The following is a 19,386-nucleotide window of genomic DNA, read 5'->3' on the forward strand; positions in this document are numbered from 1 at the left end:
AAAGAAAGAAAGAAAGAAAGAAAGAAAGAAAGAAAGAAAGAAAGAAAAAGAAAGGAAGGAAGGGAGGGAGGGAGGGAGGGAGGAAGGAAGGAAGAGAGGAAGGAAGGAAGGAAATCCAGCAGAAGCCTAATTGCCTCCCCTCTGGTTGGCCAGCTAGCTCTGTGGCGTCTCGCTTGATGGTTCTCCTGCACAAACACAAGACTGCAGTGCCTTACTCCTCCTGCTGCAGGGGAATGAGGATGTAGCCCTAGGCTCGCTGCTGGGACTCAGCTCCCGGTGTTGGCCCCAGGTGCCTCCTCTCTTTCTCCCACTCATAAAAACAGTGGGGCCAAGGACTGTCTGGATGCCACTGAGGGTCACGAGAGCTGAGAGGAGTGAGCCAAGAACATCTGGTCTGGTTCCTTCTGGCTGACTCTAAGCCTGCCTGTACTGCTGACATTGAGACGGGAGAGGTGAAGACCGCAGGCTCGGGAGTCCACCTTGGGCATCTGGGAGGCAGGCAGCACCATCGTGACCGGCTGCCAGGCTTAACTGGCAGGTTCATGAGACCCTCTTGCTGGACAGAGGGGCAGGCTCAACCCAGGTACAAATCCTGCCATCATGCCAACCACTTGTCCTTTCCTTAATCTCCAGATGAGTCTGGGAAATGGGGAAGGGGGGGGGGCGCAGTTAGGATACAGCACATTCCCAAATCTGCCACAAATAATTGTCACCAATGAATCCACTAGAACCAGTTGGCACAAAATTAAACTGACCACAGGAGAAAGCTCTTGCTTAAGCACAGCAGTTAGAGTTTATGGCATCCAATCTAGCCATCGGTAATAAATAGCAAAATGACTACAATTTCACTACAAATGAGGGCCTGCTCATATCCAAAAATGTAATCACAAAAGAGGGAAATAAACCCATTATCATAAAGGGATGGGGGGAAAGGCAAAGTCAGCTAAATTCAATTAGATTCTGAGAAAAGCTCCTAAAAATCAGAACAAATGAATGAAGAGCCTCTGAAAGAATAGAAGAACATTAAAACTTAGCAAATCAAGTAAAGGAAAGAAAGAAGTACCAGCTGAATTACTTGATCTACCCCCCCCATCTCATCACTCCTTTCCTTTATATGAGGCTAGATTAGCAAGGACAATCGCAATAACTCAGACAACATCTGGAGCAAACAGTCAGTAGGAAACTAAAAAGAGGGGAGAATCATAGAGGCGAATTTTTAAAAAAAAATCAAAAGCTGTTGAGTGAATTCAGGGAGAATAAAAGTTTCCACCAACCAGATTGCTCTAACAGAAGGGCCATCTCTGTGCTGATTAATGGTGTACTGAGAAGCTGCTTGTTCCCTGGGAACATGGAGGTTTAGTACTCTTCCAAACAGGGAATGCACACTGACTTCTGCAGTCTGAGACTTGGGTGCAAACCATGCCTTGGACCTTTGCTACCCATGTGACCTTGGGCAAGTCACAACCTCCTGAGCCTTAGTTCCCTTTGTTATAAAGTGAGATTGGACTAGATTCCAGCTCCAGATACATAAGGCCAGTGAGAAAGCAGAGAGCATTAACTGTAAGTCATCCAGGGGACATTCCTTCCCTGAAAGAGGCACATAAGCAAAGTCACTCAATGGCCCCATCTGAACAGCTCTGGAAGGAAGGAATATTGCCTCCCCACTACCCCAAACTCTCCCTCCCTCCAGGAACTGGCTGACAAATGCACTCGCTACCATGGCAGTTCTTTGGGAAGGGCCATCTGGAAGGCAAGGTGATTGCCTTTAAAAAGCTGATGGCCCTCCAAGTCTATCGCCTTCACTCTTCTGGAAACACATCCTTGCTGAAGGAGCCCAAAACTCACCTAGGATGGCAGAAATCCAGCTATGATTCCCAATATCCCTCTGAAATGTCAATCCTGACCACTTAATATATTTTGCTTTTGAAAAGATGAGGTAACCACCTGCCCCTTCCAGATAGGATGATAAGATGAAATGAACCTTAGAGGTCAGCAAATCCAACTCCTTCATTTTACAGAAGAAGAAACTGAGGCCCCAAAAGAAACGATTGGCTTATTTCTTACTTTAAATGATGACTCACTGAGGTTTCTTGGTAAGATTGACTCCTTAATGAGATCTACATTAGTACTTAATTTAGTAAAAGTGAATTGCAGGGTCATGGAGGATGTGGAAAGTGGTATAGTTAAAATGTTGACAACTATTTGTTATTTTTGTGACCTTAGGCAAGTCAATCAATCATGAGTATTTATTAAGCACCTTCTATGTGCCAGGCACTGTGGAGACTAATAAAAAAGTCAAAATGCCTTATCCTTAAGGGGCTTATATCCTATTAGAATAGAAAATAATAACAAGGTTATTGGGAAGAAGGCACTAGCAGCCAAGGGATCATACACTCACAAAAATAAAAATAGTACAGAATAATGAAGGATTGATTTCTTTACCTACAGATTTTACTAGTAATTGTGCAGTAAGAAACCAGAAAATGCTGACAGTCCCCTGATTTTTGGTGTAGATTTCACTTCTCTGGGCCCTAGTTTCTTCATCAACAATATTAGAGGCTTGGATTAGATGGTCTACAATATACCTTCTTCTGGCTCAAATCAGTGATCCTATGTGTGACTTCAGGCTAGTCATTTAACCACCGTAGACCTCAGTTCCCCATCTGAAAACAGACGAGGTTGGAATAAATAGCATCTGAGGTCCCTTCCAGTTCTAAAGCCAACCAATAGTCCTATGTTGTGGTTGCATCTTAGATATTCACTGAAATAGAAATTGCTCAGATTTGCAAAAATCCTATTCTTCTAGAAGGAATTTTCAGTCTTCAGTATTGCCATCCCAGGGGCCCAATGCTGATCAGCTCGTGACAGTGGGCAAAATCTATGCCCATTGAGTTCTTTGAGCAGGATGTGATCATATTACATTAATAGAAATTCTCACTGATAATGGAAACTGGTGGGAGGCTAAGAACAGAGTTTTATGTTATGATTTGCAGCCATGAAGTAGCTGTATCCAATGGATTGATCACCTCCCACACATATAGTTCTCTTTGCAATATTTCTCAGCTTCGGCCTCAACAAAGCACAGTACAAGGGGTGTTACGGATGGGACCGTTCCAAGGAGCCCAGAGACCCACTCTATATTTCAGATTTTCACCTGGCTGCTCAAATTCCATGCAATTGTAAAGCGAAGCAAATATGAATTCTGGCAACTGCCCGCATTTGCATTGTCGGATATAGGGCTAGAAAGTATTTTTTAAGCAGTGATAATCTTCTATGGTCATATGTTAATTGTTTTTATTCCCCATTATACCATGGCCATTTTTAAGGAAGGCACAAAATTCCTTAAATGCCTCCATCTTACAAAATAAATGCAGCCTCGGGCTCACAGAAATCCCAGCAAGGTGCTTTGCCATTGACCTAATGCACAAAGGGAAGGTACAGCCATACTGAGAAAATGCCCCCAGAAAAGTAATAACTCCATCCCTAGGTTACTATTACACTCATTTATATTCTCTGCAAAGACTCATCTCCAAAGTCTGAGATTTCTTTATTTCTACATTGCACATTTTCACATTGGTGCCATGAAAACTGGATTTAAAGTCAAAAGACCTGGGTCCAAATCCTGGTTCTGCCAGTTACTAGCTGTGTCACCCTGAACATGTCACTAAACTTCTCTGGGCTTCAATTTCCTCACCTGGTAAATGAGGGCGTTGCACTACATGAACTCCCTGGTCCCTGACAGATCTATGATCTTATCCGGCAGACAACAGGGCCTCACCAAAGATTAGTTTTTCTTGCTTGAGTGGGACCATTTGCAAGGTTCACGGTGGACTGGCAGAATCACCACATTTATCACCATGCCCTAGAACAGTGGATGATGTAAAATCTTAAATAAGGACAGCACCTTTGAGGGGAGATGCAGAAAAAAAAGCATTCAAAATTGCAATGGTTCCTCTGCTTCTCATTTCCAACTGTGGGCTTCATTCAGCACCAGCCCTTGGGTGGATAGCTCAATTCAAGATAATTAAAAAGTTGACTGATGCTCCTAATGAAAGGACACTGACATAGCCCAGGTCAAAGGAAGTGTAGTCAAAGCTTCCAGTTCCATGGCTTTAAAGACCCAAGAGAAATTCAGTAAAAAAGCTGCCATTTACCTCTGGTCCCAGGTATTTTGACCAGGCTTTATAAGTCCAAAGATCCTGTAGATTATTCCACGGATCATCATCAAATTCAAGTTTGCGTCACCACCACAGGGAAAATCATCCTGAATACCTGAAAATGTTCTGCCATCATCTCACCTGGGTCTATGCAGGCAAAGTACAGTGCAGAGTTCAGGTGAGGTATGGAGGAAGAAAGGGTGATGCTTCACCTGAATTCTTCATACTGGTTTTCAATGTGGGTTTTCAGACTTAGTTTCAAGCTTCATCTCTGACACATATACTGGTAACATTACCCTGTGTAGTCAATTTAATGTCTTAGTGTCACAGGTAACTCTTCAGACCATCAGTTACAGAGACGGCACCAACCTTCACTGGCAGAAGGAATTTTCTCAGACAGGAGTAATGAAATAAAAGGACTAATCTTGTCCTTAACATGATTGTTATTATAGCAGTCCACCTTGACATGACGTGCTATGGTGTATAGGGTGCTTCACAGATATTTCTCATGATCAATGTATATAAAATGCAATGCACACCTTAAAGTACAATATACATATCAACTGTTACTGCTACTGCTGCTCCTGATATTAATTACTACTAATTATTATCCTCACTACCATCCTATCAGGTAAATAACACAAGTATCATTAACCCCATTTTATGGATGAAGAAACTGAGACTAAGATTGATTAAGTCACTTGCCTAGGGTCATACAGTTAGTGTAAGAGGCAGGAGTTGAACCTAGATCTTCCTGACCACAGGTAGAACACTCAATCTGCCACCTCCATGCAAGTTCTCTAATGTAGGAGTCCCTGAAAGAAAATGAAATAAGGCATAGCTATTGGCCTATTCCAGGTAAGATCCATGACACTAAGTCCTAAATGCATCCTTTGACTCTCAGCAGGTCTAAGAGCACTTCTCCTTCTGCTTTCCTGAAACCTCAATGGTAGATATTTTTAAAGTGATGGACTCAGCACTTAGATGATCTGGACTCAAATCTCACTTCTTTTACTTGCTAGTTGATGGTGCATGAGCAAGCCACTTTGCCTCTGTGAGCCTCAGTTTCTTTATCTGTAAAATGGGGCTAAAATACTTACAATTCCCACAGTAAGTCTCGAATCAGATACAGATGTTAAGTGTCTTGCAAACTATAGCAACAGCACAGTATAATGGATAGACCACCAGATTTAGAGGCAAGAAGACCTAGTTTCACTAAGTAGCTGTGGGCAAATCACTTAATCTCCAGCACACTCAATTTCCTCATCTGTTAAATAAGGTGGTTGGAGGACACAACACTGGAGATGAACTCCTAGCTGTAAGACTGATCCATTCTTGGGAGATGAGAGTAAAGCACCCTACAACCCTCAGAGTATCCTACCGATAGCTATCACCTATCCCTCAGATGAGGTCATTTATGGTCTCAAGCCAAAGTCTGCCTCATTTATATGGACATCGGCTCCTTCTACCTGGACACCTGATGACTTGCCAACCCAGGACACAAAAACAAATCATCAGAAAAGCACAAAACACAGAAATTCTCATCTCTTTCTTGTCAAAAAACAGACCTGCCTGCCAACAAGCGTCCTTGAAAACGTCCACAAGAAGAGTTTTTGTTATTGGCAATATTTATTTTTGTAGCACTAATTTCGAATCTCCAGGACACCAGGCACCTTATAAATTTAATACGCATTTAAACAACCTCAGAGTAAGCAGGTCTGGCATCCAACCAGCATCATCCAAAGGGAATGGAAATGAGCTTCATTGGATGCTCAGCATTGATTGGAAACTTCCTGGGTCTTTCTCAAATGTGCTGGCCAAGAAAAAGGAAAGAGCCCTGAGTGGTGTACAATAGCAGTGCAAAAGTGTTATCCTCTGCTAAATACCAGAGGACCTCCTGGCATAATGGGGTCAGAGGCCCTGAGTTTGAATCCTGGCTCAAAAACTCACTAGCTGTGCAACCTTGGGAAAGACCTGAATCTTACTCGGCTCCTCATCTGTAAAATGAGATGGTTGGATTGGATGGACGTTAAGGCCCCGTCAGATCTAAATGTGTGACCCAATAACATACAGTAAATATTCCATCAAATGATAGTTGACATTTATATAACTACCCATAAAATGAGATCACATATGTAAAGTGCTTTGCAAACCTTAAATCACTATGTACATGCTAGTTATTATTAGCTAGAGCTCTTATATATATAGTGCTTGAAAGTCTGCAAAGGGACTTAGAGCCATTATCTCATTTGATTCCCACAACAGCCCTGGGAGGTAGGTAAAGCATTTGTTCTTATCCCCATCTTGCAGATGGAAAAACTGAGACTCAACAAGATCAGGTGATTTGCCTGTGGACACATAGCTAGGAAATAACTAAAGTGAGTTTCAAAGTCACTTCCTGACTCCACATCATGGCAACATGGTAGATGGTAACATAGGTGTTGTTCCTGATCCCTGAACCATGTTAGTCCTCATGCTTTGGCAAGCATGACTCAAAGCACTCTTTGATAAAGCCAAGAAAGGAAATTAAACAATGCCATCTCTAGGAGTAAAAGGAACATCATCATCCATTGATGCTGCATAATAACATTTCATATCTCCATAATGCCTAAAGGTTGGCAAAACATTTTGCTCATAGTATGTGAGATAGATGGTATAGGGCAATACCTATTATTATGCCCATTTTTCAGATGAGAAGAGTGAAGCTCAGAGAAATGAGCTAAGCTGGCCAAGGTCACACAATTAGCATGTGCCAAAGATGGGCTTCCAATGGAGGTGTCTGCCAACCTCAAGTCCAAATCTCTTTTCTTCTATAAGACATCCTCTTGCAGAGAATCAATAACAACAGGTGATTTGAACCTTTCCGTTTAAATAATCGAGTTCACTCATTTGCCCATCTGATTGTTGATCTCCTTATAATATCATTAGGCCTTTCTTTGTATCCAGCACAGGGCCTCACATACAACAAGTGCTTAATAAATACCTATTGAGTGACCAATAAAATATCTTGGAAGATAATCCATAGGACAATATTTCCAGCCCACCATTTTCCCATCAAACAATGCAGCCAATATCTAAGTCAATTTGTAATTTACCAAATACACAATAAAAGAAACAAGGGTTTAACTTGAAGAACGTCTCATTGGACACACATTTAATGAAGTCACAGCTTGGTCTAGTGGACTTAGAGTCAGGAAAAGCTGAATTCAAATCCTACCTCAAACCTTTGTAGCTGTGTGACACTGGACATGTCATTTCTCTCAGTCTCTGTTTCCTCAACTGTAAAATGAAGACAACAATAGTATCTACTTCATAGAGTCTTTGTATAGATAAATGAAATTCTTGCAAAGTGATTCACAACGTGATTTTGTTTAAAGCATTATAGAAATGTCAGGTATTACTATCATTATTATTATCATCATAGCTCTGGTAGACCTAAAGTTTTGGTAGACTGTAACGTCACCTATGTGCTCAACTGACACCTCAAACTTCCATGTCTGTATATAGCCACTGTGATTGTGGGGTAGTCAACCCAAGCAGAAGGGATGCACCAGTGCCAAGGTGGGATTAGAAATGCCTCTTATTCCTATAGGTCTTGCTTTCACCAAAATGTACAGCTGGGTTTTGCTAAGACTCCGTAGTTGTGCACCATAAGGGAGGCCTAAGGATCCTAAGCTTGAGATGTCTTTATCCCTTCACTCATGGACCAGACCTGTTTAGCTCATTTTTAATCCCAACACTGTTATTAACTCTCCACCTTAAAAAGCCCTCGGCATTGGTTCCCCTCATCATAGAGATAACCCCCACTGGCATAGGAGCCAAGATTCCCATTCAGCAGGAAAACCATGCCTGCACTTTGATTTGCTCTCATTTGCTAGACTAGAGCATCAGTAAACCTCCTGACCCCATTGACCGAACAGGCTGGAGGGGTTCCTTTGAATAAAAGGAAATCCAAGCTGGGACATGCCCTGGAGGGAGTAAATTAAAAAAAAGAAAAAGGAAAGAAAGCAATGCAATTAAAAGCAAGGTGGCTAGCCCAAACCTGGGTGAACCCGTGGAAAACGAACTTCAGAAAACAACAAGTCACCATTTTATGTGTTTTAAAATTAAAGATAGATGTTCTGCATGAATGTGTGTGTCCTGAATGCTAATTGATTTACCATTAGAATAATCTACGGATGCCTCCCCTCTTGTAGGAAACAGGCAACCCTGAAAGGCTGAAAACCATCCTTTCAAAGAGCTAGCTGGGGTTTAATATCAATGACTCAAAAATAACCTGTCTGAAAACATGATGATCTGAAATGGCCTCGTGGATTAAAGGCTCTGCAGAGTAGGATTAATGCCTCCATAGTGCATAGAGCATAGCACAGGATGTCAGCGGATGAGTGTGTATTCAACAAGAATGCTCCCTTAAGTGGATACCTACCATAAACTAGAAGCTGCTGGTATCAGGCATCCTGCAGCACTCTCCTCCCAGATTCCAGATAAGGGATTCTATTTAATTATATAATAGTTTGATGATTCTCCCATTGATGAAAAGTGATAACCATCCAAATATTAAAAACAATCAGCCTTTTGCCTCCACTGACTGTCTGGTAGACAGAGATGTCAATTTTGCATAGGAGAAATCTTTGAAATGAATACCTGATAAAGCCGTTTTATGCATTCCAAGAGGACTGTGCACTCTGAGAGCTGGGAGAGGTTTACAAGATAAAAGTCAATTAGTTTTTCTACTATTTATGGTGGTGATGTTACCCATATTCCTGCCCTGCCCTGCCCTGCCTTGCCCTGCCTAGGATTATCACCACCTTGGAATACAAATCTGGAAAGAAATCTTCATGCTCTTGAATTCTGGAATGTAAGTCCCATAATTGAACAAGTGAAATAAACACCACCCATGTTTAAAGGATGCTTACTGGAAGAACAACCTCTGAGTGAAACAGACAAAGTCACGGTCTCTAAGTTTGTGGTGTCCGGTGATTCCACAAATAGGATATTATAAAAATGTCTTTTAAAAGTGCTCCCAATGAGGCTAAATGATACTTGCCATTTTGGCTGGATGGGGAGGAGGGGGCTATAGAAAGATAAGGGAAGCTGAATTCTTGGGCAGCGATGTTATAGAGGGAACTTAATTACAATTTACACCAAATGATAAGCCCAGCAGCATGAGGTAACGAGGAGAGGGCGGCCTGAATGTTTCTACAGTAGCACACAGACATCTTCCTTTATGGTGCCAAATCCATATGACAAGTGGAAAACTTCACTAAATTAGATACAAGCCCAACACATCTTTGCATCACTGCCATTTGGTCCATTCAGGACCAAAACACACAGTGTTCTAGAACTCTGCTGACATCATGATAGTGGGTTTAAAAAGTTATTTTTTAGAACTGATAATATATTCACAACTTGATATTTCCTTGTTTGTGATGCGAAAGGGGAAAGAAATATTTGGGAAAAAATTAACCACAAATGTCCAATATCAATTATTGTGAGCTTAAAGCACCTACCTTGGGAAATAAAGTCCCAATAGTTAAAATATTCTCTTTTCTTGTAAAAATCCAACAAAGTCATGCAAATAAAGTACATAAAATGTCTCTTAAAATTTATTTACAAACAATAAAGAAATAACAATGTTATCTCAAATTTTATAATTTTATAAAAATCATCTACCAAAAAGAAATCTTTTTCTCTCCTCTAAATACTCTAAAATTGATGTCAAATCAGTACTGAGTCTCTAATGATTGCCATGAGTTTTTCAAGTTTTGTGTACTAAAACCCCACTCCAAAACTCTATCTGTTATTTCACTGTCTGTTATTTCACTGATGCAGAACACAAAGTGTTATTTAGAGATTCCATGTAATATATAAAATTGTATGGTGCTTTTCAGTAGACCTCATGCAACTAAAAACAATGTTTTAAAGGAATGTTATTGCCCAAGGGCATTTCCATCCTATTACACAACATAGCATCTCTTCTTAAAGTCTTCTGGAGATACTGTTAATGCATTGGACGAGGGCAAAACATTTTACCAAAAAAAAAAAGTTAAAAACAACTTTATCATTAACAATGTAGTTCTAAGAATTGAACATTCCTTTCATGGCAAATGACATCAGACATTTATAGATAGGAACTGCAGCTATATGGCTAGTTTCTCTAAAAGTGCCATGCAAAAAAAGATATTTAAAACTGTATTTCCATTTGCATCTCTCCTCTGCTTTTGCTTGTCCAAGTGTTGCCAAGCATCTCACTCTGAGGTTCTCACATGTTCTCCCAGGCACATTGGGAACTCTCTAAGCCAATGATCTGATCATTAATAAACCAACTAAATAAAATTTAAAACTTGGACCACAAAATAAAAACCCTGGAGCGTATAAATCCTTGCAAATGTTGACTAATTTTTTTTCCAATTGGCTACCTATTCCAATCTGAATATTTATTAAATGTATATCATATGATAGGCCCTACTGAAGTATCTGTGGCATCTATGGTGTGTGTGTGTGTGTGTGTGTGTGTGTGTGTGTTTTTATGGCCACATAGTTAGTAGCTATTCAAAAAGTGGGATTCCAAAAATAGTCCTTCCTCACTCCAAGTCCAACACTCTGCCCATTGATGGCTTCCTTAGTGGAAATGTAGAAGAAGGAGGGGGGAAAGCAGGCCTTTACAGGTTATTTTATTATTATTATTGTTATTATTTTACAGATTATTTTCTAAAGAAAATCACATCATTCCAGACATAGCTAAGAAGAGTCGACAATGCAAAATCATATTACATTTACGGTTTCTTAGTTACCAAAAATACAATAAAATTATCATTTGACTTCATAGATAAAACAAAAATCTTTTCAAATACTCTCCTCCGATCAAGCTGCTCTCATGCACATTGAGATGTTTGCACTCAGTGAGCTATGGTTCCAGAATCATCCTGAAACATCTCCATTCAGTGTGCCTGGAGGCATGTCTATACCTCATGCCATTCTACTGCCTCTGTACTTGCACTTGACCTGGATCTTCACCTTCCCAAAACCCAAAAGGAGCCAAGATCACGTACACTGGAGAGCAGTTAGATTTGACAATGGAGAAAGCCCTCTCAGAATCACTGCTACAAGGCCCATACTTTAATTCTAGACAAATCCACAGCCATCCCTTTTTATCCGGCAATAGAGCACCATACAAAAGTAAGAAGTAACAACAAAAGCAATAAACAGCTGGAAAAAATTAGACCATTGTCAAGCTGCAGGCATGACAAAAACAAATATCTGCTCATGGATTCAATATGAGAAAGGATGCTGATGAGAAGGTAAAAGTATCACTTTCACTGGTTCCAATTAGCTACTATTGAATAGTCAATAGAGAAACTCTGTGTGTATGTAGATTAACTTCAGAGAGAAAAGAGACAGCGATTTCATAGTCTCTAAGAAAGTGGCCAAATCAGATGTTCAAGAGTAACTAAGAAATTCACAAACTTTCCCTGGCTTTTCTCACAGTCTTTAGCACTCAATTTGCAACCAGTGTTCTGCAGGAAAAAAAAAATCCCAAAGTTTTGCACATATGCATCCTGCTTTAAAAATTCAAACTGCATCTGGATAATGGACAAGTCCAAACTGGGCAGTGATACATGTGATGGTAGGGCAGAAATCCAAGTAGCAAGGTAAAGCTTGATAGATACCAGAAATATAGATAGGGACAGGTCCTGGGTCCTACGTCCAGGAACTTCCTATTGCCCCTCTCCCGTTGGCATACTAGAACCTGAAGAATTAACCAGCTGGTTCTAATGGGCTGATGTCATTTTGGCAATGCCAATATTAGGCGAACCTTTCTCTTTTCAGGGCTCCCAAGGACAGACATAAATAATGACCCCTTTGCTAACAGGATGCGTATGTTACTCCATTTTTAACTCATTCTTTATTCGTTACAGAATAAGGTTTTGTTTTAGGGACCAATGTGAAAAACTGCTTCCCATAATTTCCCAAAGCTTCCTTTGAAATTCAATGCTATAAATAAAATACATACTTAGTTACCAGGCAGAATGCATAACACATATGTTACTTTGGCCCAAACATCACAGGAAAAAAAATCTCAAAAGGTAAGTTGATCATCAAATCTGTTTGGAGCCACAATAGGGAATCAGTTCCTAATGAAAGCATATTTCTTTATATCTACATTTTTCCTAACTCATTCTGTAAATTCTACTGACTGGTCAACCTGCAATCTACCCCTCTCCTTGCCCCTGCTGCAACAACACACACCCCTTCTTAGGGAGATTTCCACAGAAGGTTGCATATTTAAACTCGAGATGATGCAGCTTTTGATAAAGGCCTAATAATCAATTCGCCATCCTCATTACTCTTCAGAATTATGTAGACACAGCCCAAGTTCTCCAGTTTGTGGCTACTTTTGGAGGTTATTACCCAGTGTGCAGCTGAGCAGAAAGATAACCAGATTCATTCCCCTTATCTGTAATGATGTATGTAATACATCCCAGCACTGGGGTGAGATGATTGGGGAATAATGGGGTTGTAAGAACGGCCTTGATGACAAACAATAGCGTAGCCTTCTTTCCCTGAGAGGGTGAACTGCATGCCCACGGCCAAGGTGAGAGGCAGGCAGATCTGGGTGCCGGCTTGGCCCCCAGCATCAAGTTTGCATTTTCCACCAGGGAGCAGCTGTTCCCTCACTGAACCAGCAATATCTCCACAGAGGGTAGAACATGCAAAAGGTTCCACTCTCCAGTTCTGGCCAGGACACTGCCAGTGAGTACCCAGACTTCTCTGTGTTTGGAATCAAGTGTCATCTAAAAATAACCAAGGATTCAGGGACAAAGTCAGTGCACAGTACACTGCCCAGAGGCAGGGGTCACTAGTCCCCTGGTGAGGGCTAGAACTCAGCCCTCGTGGTTGTTTGGCAAACTAAGTCTGCCTCCATTTTCTGAGCTCAGCTCACAAGACATTGCTTCCTGCCACGGCAGGCAGAGGAGACCTTACCTTCTGCAGAAGCTGGGAACCTGAATATTTGGCTGCAATGGATTTGATCTCCCCACCAAAAGCAGAGGCCCAGAGCTTCACACTGCAAAAGAGAGCAGAGGGACAGATGTCACACAAGGGGTCACACACACACACACACACACACACACTACTGTTGCTTTAACTGCACCCTAATGGAGTATTAAAAAAAAAAAAAAACCCTACCAGGCAGCGCAGAAAAGCCAAACCAGGCAAATTACAAGCTCACCAAGGGTACCCAGAGTTCACCTGCCTAGGCAAGGTAGGGCCTTGCTTTGGACGGTTTTCCTCCAAAGGGCCGCTGGTATTATTTTATCTAAATACCTGGAGGGAGACCAGTTAGATCATCTGTGAACTCAAACCAAGTTACACATCCGGGTTTGCAACACACACCCCCAACCAAGGTGCTCAGGAAGGACGGTTGAGGGGGCTTAATTAAGGATCACAGGAAAGTTTGATTAGGTAAACAGCGGTCAACTTGGTCGGGGAGATTGACGTTGGGACCTGCAGTGGTCCTGGCTGAGCTATGTTTTCTAACCTGACGGACGGGACCTGGGGAAAGGAGTCCAAAGCAAGCTTTGGGGTTGCTGTCCCTAGCATGCAGCTGAAAACAGACCCGGCGCCTAAAGGCTCTTCCCAGACGGGGCACCTGCACTCGCCGGACCAAAGTTGGGTGGCAGCAGCATCCAGAGCAAACGTTAGATCAAGCCCCTAGCCCCCGGGTCCCCCCAGCCCGAGGTGGAGACGGCAGCAGCGGGAAAGGGCACTTACACTGACAGGGGGATCTGCTGCTCCGAGCCGACCACGTCCACCAGCGTGGTGTTCAGAAACACCGTCCAGAAGGGCACGAAGATGCCCCAACAAGAGCGTAGCAGCCTCGGCAGCGCCGGCATGGTGGGCTCGCGGTCGGGGGCACTTGCCAGGGACACTCGCGCGGGAAAGCTAGCCCCAACCCCCAGGAGAGCGCAGCGGGGTGGACGGGCTCCTCCTCCTCCTCCTCCTTCTTCTCCTTCTCCTCGCCTTTCTCTCTCCCTCTCTGTCTCTCCCTCTCTGTCTCTCTCTCCCGGCTGAGAGCTCACTTGGGAAGGAGCAAAAGGGAAAAGGAAAGGGGGGAGGGAGGAGAGAGATGAGGGAAGGATGGAGGGAGGGAGGAGGAGAGGAAGAGGGAGAGCTAGGTAGAGGGAGGGAGGGAGAAGAGGACAGACGGCCAAGCTGGCCGGCCGGGAGGCTCTCCCAGCTGATGTGCTCTCGTCCTTCTACCACCACCACCACCACCACCACCCCACCCCACCCCACCCCTGCGAGCCACTGCCCTGGGGTGGGATGGAGCAATAGAGAGATAGAGGGATGAAGCGAGGGAGGATGGCAACAGAGCGAGGACCCTCCGGAGGCGCAGCGCGAATGACTTGAAAAGTACTGTGTATGTGTGTGTGAGAGAGAGAGTTGTGTGTGTGTGTGTGAGTGTGTGTGTCCTTGGTAACGGCGGCGAAGCACTCGCCTGCCCGCCCGCCTGCTTTCAGCAGCAGCAGCCAGAGCCTGAGCTGAGCCTGAGCCCCAGCCCCTCTGCAGCCTGTGCCTGAGCCTGAGCCCGCACCGCCGCTGCCTGCGCGCAGTGCACCCCAACTCCGCAGTGAGCGGCGTGAGCGCCGGGCTGACTCCGGCCTGACCCCGCGGCGCCCCCGCCCTCTTCCTCCTCCTTCTCCTCTTCCTCCTCTTCCTCCTCCCCCCACCCCCACAACCGCGCGGAGGAGCGCCCACCACCCTGGAGAGGGCCGGGCCGGACCCGGGCCAGCCAGGCAGCCGGAAGGCGGTGGAGGAGGCGTCAGCTAGGAGCGAGACCAGAATGGAGGGGGGAGGGAGGAGATGAAGATCTCGGGGTCCGGGGCGCTCTCGCTCGCTCCCTAGCTCTCCGCCCTGCTCAGCCTTCCCCCTCCCCAGGCCGGGTCGGTTTGGCCATTGCCCACTCCCAGCATTGAGCCCGGGCCCCACTTGCGCCCAGCCCTGCCTAACCCACGCCCTGGCCCAGCCACCGACTGGGGGAGTATGGGTGCTGCCGCCGTCTGTGGCGGGGCTCGGGGACGGGAAGAGACAAGAGGAGGGGTGAAGGTGGGGGCAGCCGGCAAGAAAAGTCCAGAGTTGAGCTCTGGCGAGGTGAGAGAGGGCGCCTGGCTGGAGAGAGCGCAGAGGGCACAGCAGCCAGACTTTTTTTTTTTTTTTCTGAGGTGGGGGTGGATGGTGGATTTGGCCTTGTTGGGGCTAAAACCTCGAGCCCCGGGGGAACCCCGGCTAATTCTGGCGTGACAAGCATCTGCCATCCAGCCCCAGAGCCTAGGAGAAGGAGAAGGCGCAGGAGCACGGGCCGGGCCTTGGCACCGGGGGCTCGGCCCTCACTCCCTCCCCGACCAGGGAAACAAAGCGGCGGCTTTCCCACTCTGCCCCCTCTCCTCCGGCTCCAGGTCGGGATCCCACAGACAACTGAGTCATGTGCGTGCGGCGTGTTCCCTACTCGGGCACCGAGCCACGCTGGGGGCTGGGATGGAGAAGACTAGGGCTGGGGGGCAAAGACTTGGGGTGTCCCCTGCCTCACCCTGCTTTGCAAGTGGATTCCCAGATGCAGGCACCTACTCCCTCCGAATCCCTTACACACTATACCCCCAGGTCACAGAGTGTAAAAGCTTCAAGATGGGTGAAAATGCCGCCTGAGTGCGCCCAGGCAGGCTGAGTAATTGGAACCCAAGAATACGGGATTCACTGGGAGACTAGCGGGCATCCCCCCACCCGAAGAAAAGGACCAGGAAATCCCTAGAGGCCGCAGGTACCCAGCACTGTAAGGACAATTCCCTCGCTCCCGTGCTCCGCCGTCTCCCCTACCCGGCCATCCTCAACCATCCCTCCTCTCGACACTAGGACGCTACACAAACCGTATCCCCTTTACAACCCTCTTTCATATTCGCCCTCAGGTGTTTGCTAGGTTTTCCTAGCTTCTGTATCACCAAGAGAAGCAAAAGATTTTCTCGGGTGCGGGGAACTTTGTGATGTATGCCAGCAGCGTGCTGGGGCGGGGAGATCGCGGACAACATCGGCTGAGTCATTCTCGCTGGTCCAGAAGCTCAAGTCCGCTTTGACAGTAGGATGCGCACAGCCAGCCCTGCCTTCTGCGATGCCTCATTAGAACTGGTGCTTTCACCCATTGGTTGTGCCACTGAGGCTGCTGCCTTCAAGGAGAAAAGGGGGAGGGGGGGAAGAGGCGAGGGGAGGGCAAGATGTCTGTTGCCTTGATTTAATCTATTTCCATGACTTGTGCTTTACTTTCTCCAGCAACCCCCTTTCATCCCATTTAAATGGAAATCTCTGCCCTAAACAGCTGGCTTGACATTACAGCCACCCCAGACCTGTTCTGATGAGATCACCTCGCCTGCCGAGACCCCCACAGTATCGTCGATCAAAGCGGGCTAGCGGAGCTGACGAAAACCTGGAAAGTTTGTGAGAGCGTGGCTTTCAGCAGTGAAGCTTCTGGGGAAGGAGGCGAGGCCAGCCCTCCCGCCTGCTCCCCCACCCCTTCCCACTCTCTGGAAAACTGAGATGTAATTGGAGAGTTGAGAGGGAGAATAAAAAGGGCCGGTTTGCTTTTGAGTTGGGGCGGGGGAAGAGAGAAAACTTCCCCCTTTGTTCATCTATCCCCCGCCCCCAGATCTGGGCTGCCTGCCATCCAGGGCGTCTTTCTATGCCTGGGTTTACTATGGTTCATTGTAGGTATTACCAGGTGCCCAATCTTAGCCAGGCAGAAGGCAAAGATTTCTGTGGATGACTGGCCAGGTGGGTAAGCTTTCCCCCCACCTTACAATCCTCCTTTAACACCAAGAAAAACCTTCCCGGAGCAAGACCGTCCAACAAAGACGCTTTAGTAAAGTGACTCAGGGACAGGGCTCCCATAAGGATGAGTTTCGGCTGGTTTGTTTGTTTTTACTTTCTCATTTGAGGGTCCGTCTCAGTAGCAACTCAGTGAATTCCACAGCGTACTGTACATGTCCTCCACCCTAAATCCAGTTAAAAGACAGCATCGGACTTCCAAATTGGTTTGGACATTAAAATGTGACGCTCCATTCCTTCAAAGCAGCATCGTAGAGATGTCTTGAAATGCATCACTTAGGTAACATCTTTAAAGGTTCTAGGAGACCATGGCGGAGTGCAGTGTGACACTGAGGCCTGTGTTCTAAGGCTGATACACTCTCTTACAACTGATTTATGCACTTCTGCCATCTTTTCAAAATCCCATATCACTCTTCCTATCCAATCTAAGCCAAGGAGCATTTGTTAATCACCTACTAAGTGCCAGGCACCGTGCTAAGTGCTAGGATACAAAGGCCAAAATGAAAGCCTCTACCCTCAAGGTGCTTACATTCTATCAGGGAATTAGCACATCGATGATCCTCTGGCCCCAGGGCTACTTTCCTAGCACAGTTGGTAGGCCAGAACCCCAGAGGTTTGTTGACCATTATTCTCCTCAGATTTCTTGGTGTAACCCTAAGGAGTTGGGATTTCTAGTAATCACACAAAAGCCTCTAACCCATGGGTTTCCCATCAGCTGCCAGTCAGATTCAAAATGTTTTTAAGAAAAGGTATTCACCAAGGTGTATTGAGAACAATAGTTAAAAATATCTTTTCTCCAAACTTGAGCACATCTCCCCTAGCACACATTCTCACTGGAGGAGGACCACAGTTGTGAGGCTTGCACACAAAGGGATAACTCCCAACTCCTAGTCATTAGAAGTCCTTTTGTCCCTTGCTAGAGTCCTCATAAAGTTCCCCTTAATGTAGCTCTCTTCTGGACTTCAAAGACTCATGTCTTTCTATAGTCTATAGCTGGTATTCTCTCTGCGTAACAGGTCCCATACCCTAAAGCGGTCCAGCCCTTAGTTACCTGTCCTTCAGGAAGTATCCTGTATGTCAGTGACTCCGTTTTTTCCATGTTTTTCCTTAATATATCTCTCTCTGCTCCCAGATGGATATGTATTGTCTTCTACCGGTCTAATCTCTCTTTAATAGTGGGAGATGAGGGAGGGGAGCATAACACTCACTCCCTCTGGGTTTACTACCCCATCCCCATTCCCTTGTTGCTCTCCAATATGAAAGTGAAAGGGTGCTGCCTCCTCAAAGCCTGTCTGATCCTAGAGTCCTCCACCAACGCTGGCCTAAGTCAACTGCTGACATTTCTCTGATGTTTAAAGGCCCCCAGGCATGTGATTAGTTTGTGTAGTTAGCCAATCAGCTCTTTCCTTCTTGATTCAAAGGTGCTGGTACTCATTAAAGGTATGTGAACCAGCTTGTTTGCATATTTAAAACTTCATTGCAGGTGACTACCCTTAGACTTAACATCTTGCAATTACATTAACCGGGGTAGTATGCGACCCTTCTCTTACATGCAAAATATATACACGGTAACGCATGAGGGAGATCAAGAAAGGCCTCATGGAGAAGATGGTGGGTGAACTTCAAGGAAGCTTGGGACTAAGAGGCAGAGGTGGCCAAATGAATGTCAGAGCCTGCCTTCAATGAGCACCTAGGCTTCTGGGAGCTACAACAAGCGAACAATGCCCAGGGTCAGTCTGGAGGATGAAAGAGCACTCACAAGACTGGATTGGAAAAGGCTTCAGTTCAGAGGTGGAATAGGAGCTGAGCATCCATTCTGCTCAAAATGTGGCACTGTGCCCAGATCAGTAGATCAAACATTTTTAAGCATTTCTACAAGTCAAGCACTCTGTGAGGCACCAAAGATTCAAAGGGAAAAAAAAGATTATCCCTGCTTTCAAGGAGTTTACAATCTGTCATGGAAAACAGCACATACATATGACTAAATGTAAAATATATACATATTATACTAAATATAAACTATATACATACTATACATAATATACATATTATATGTCATATATATATACACATAGACAAAACATAAACACATAAGTGAATATAAAATTAGAATAAAATGCTGAGTGACGAAAAATTTCTCATTAGGGCAAAATGTATTCATCAAGCTTACTTCTGTAAGGTTTGGGGGTTGGTGATTTAGAGTTTTATTGGGAAAGAATTGAAATGGTTTGGGGATGCAAAACATTGAACTTCAGACACTTAACTATGTGTTGATCCTAGGGAAGGTACAGATTCTCAGAGCCTCCTTTTCCTCATCTGCACAAATGGGGATAATAATGGCACCTCCACCCCAGGG

At 44.8% G+C, this 19,386-nt stretch overlaps 1 protein-coding gene across 1 annotated transcript in view; it reads right to left on the bottom strand.

Annotated features, from left to right (window-relative positions):
• The window catches only part of CACNA2D3 (calcium voltage-gated channel auxiliary subunit alpha2delta 3), a 1,008,438-nt gene extending 994,385 nt beyond the window's left edge, over positions 1-14,053 (bottom strand). Inside the window, exons 1-2 of the mRNA XM_027835883.1 lie at positions 13,932-14,053; positions 13,143-13,224 (exon numbers count right to left, since the gene is read on the bottom strand). Coding sequence (XP_027691684.1) covers positions 13,143-13,224; positions 13,932-14,053 — 204 coding nt within the window. The remainder of the gene's footprint in view (positions 1-13,142; positions 13,225-13,931) is intronic.
• Between the last annotated feature and the right edge of the window lie 5,333 nt (positions 14,054-19,386).

This window comes from Vombatus ursinus, unplaced genomic scaffold (genome assembly GCF_900497805.2).
Source record: "Vombatus ursinus unplaced genomic scaffold, bare-nosed wombat genome assembly UNPS02014817.1, whole genome shotgun sequence".
In the NCBI taxonomy this organism is placed as follows: Eukaryota; Metazoa; Chordata; class Mammalia; order Diprotodontia; family Vombatidae; genus Vombatus; species Vombatus ursinus.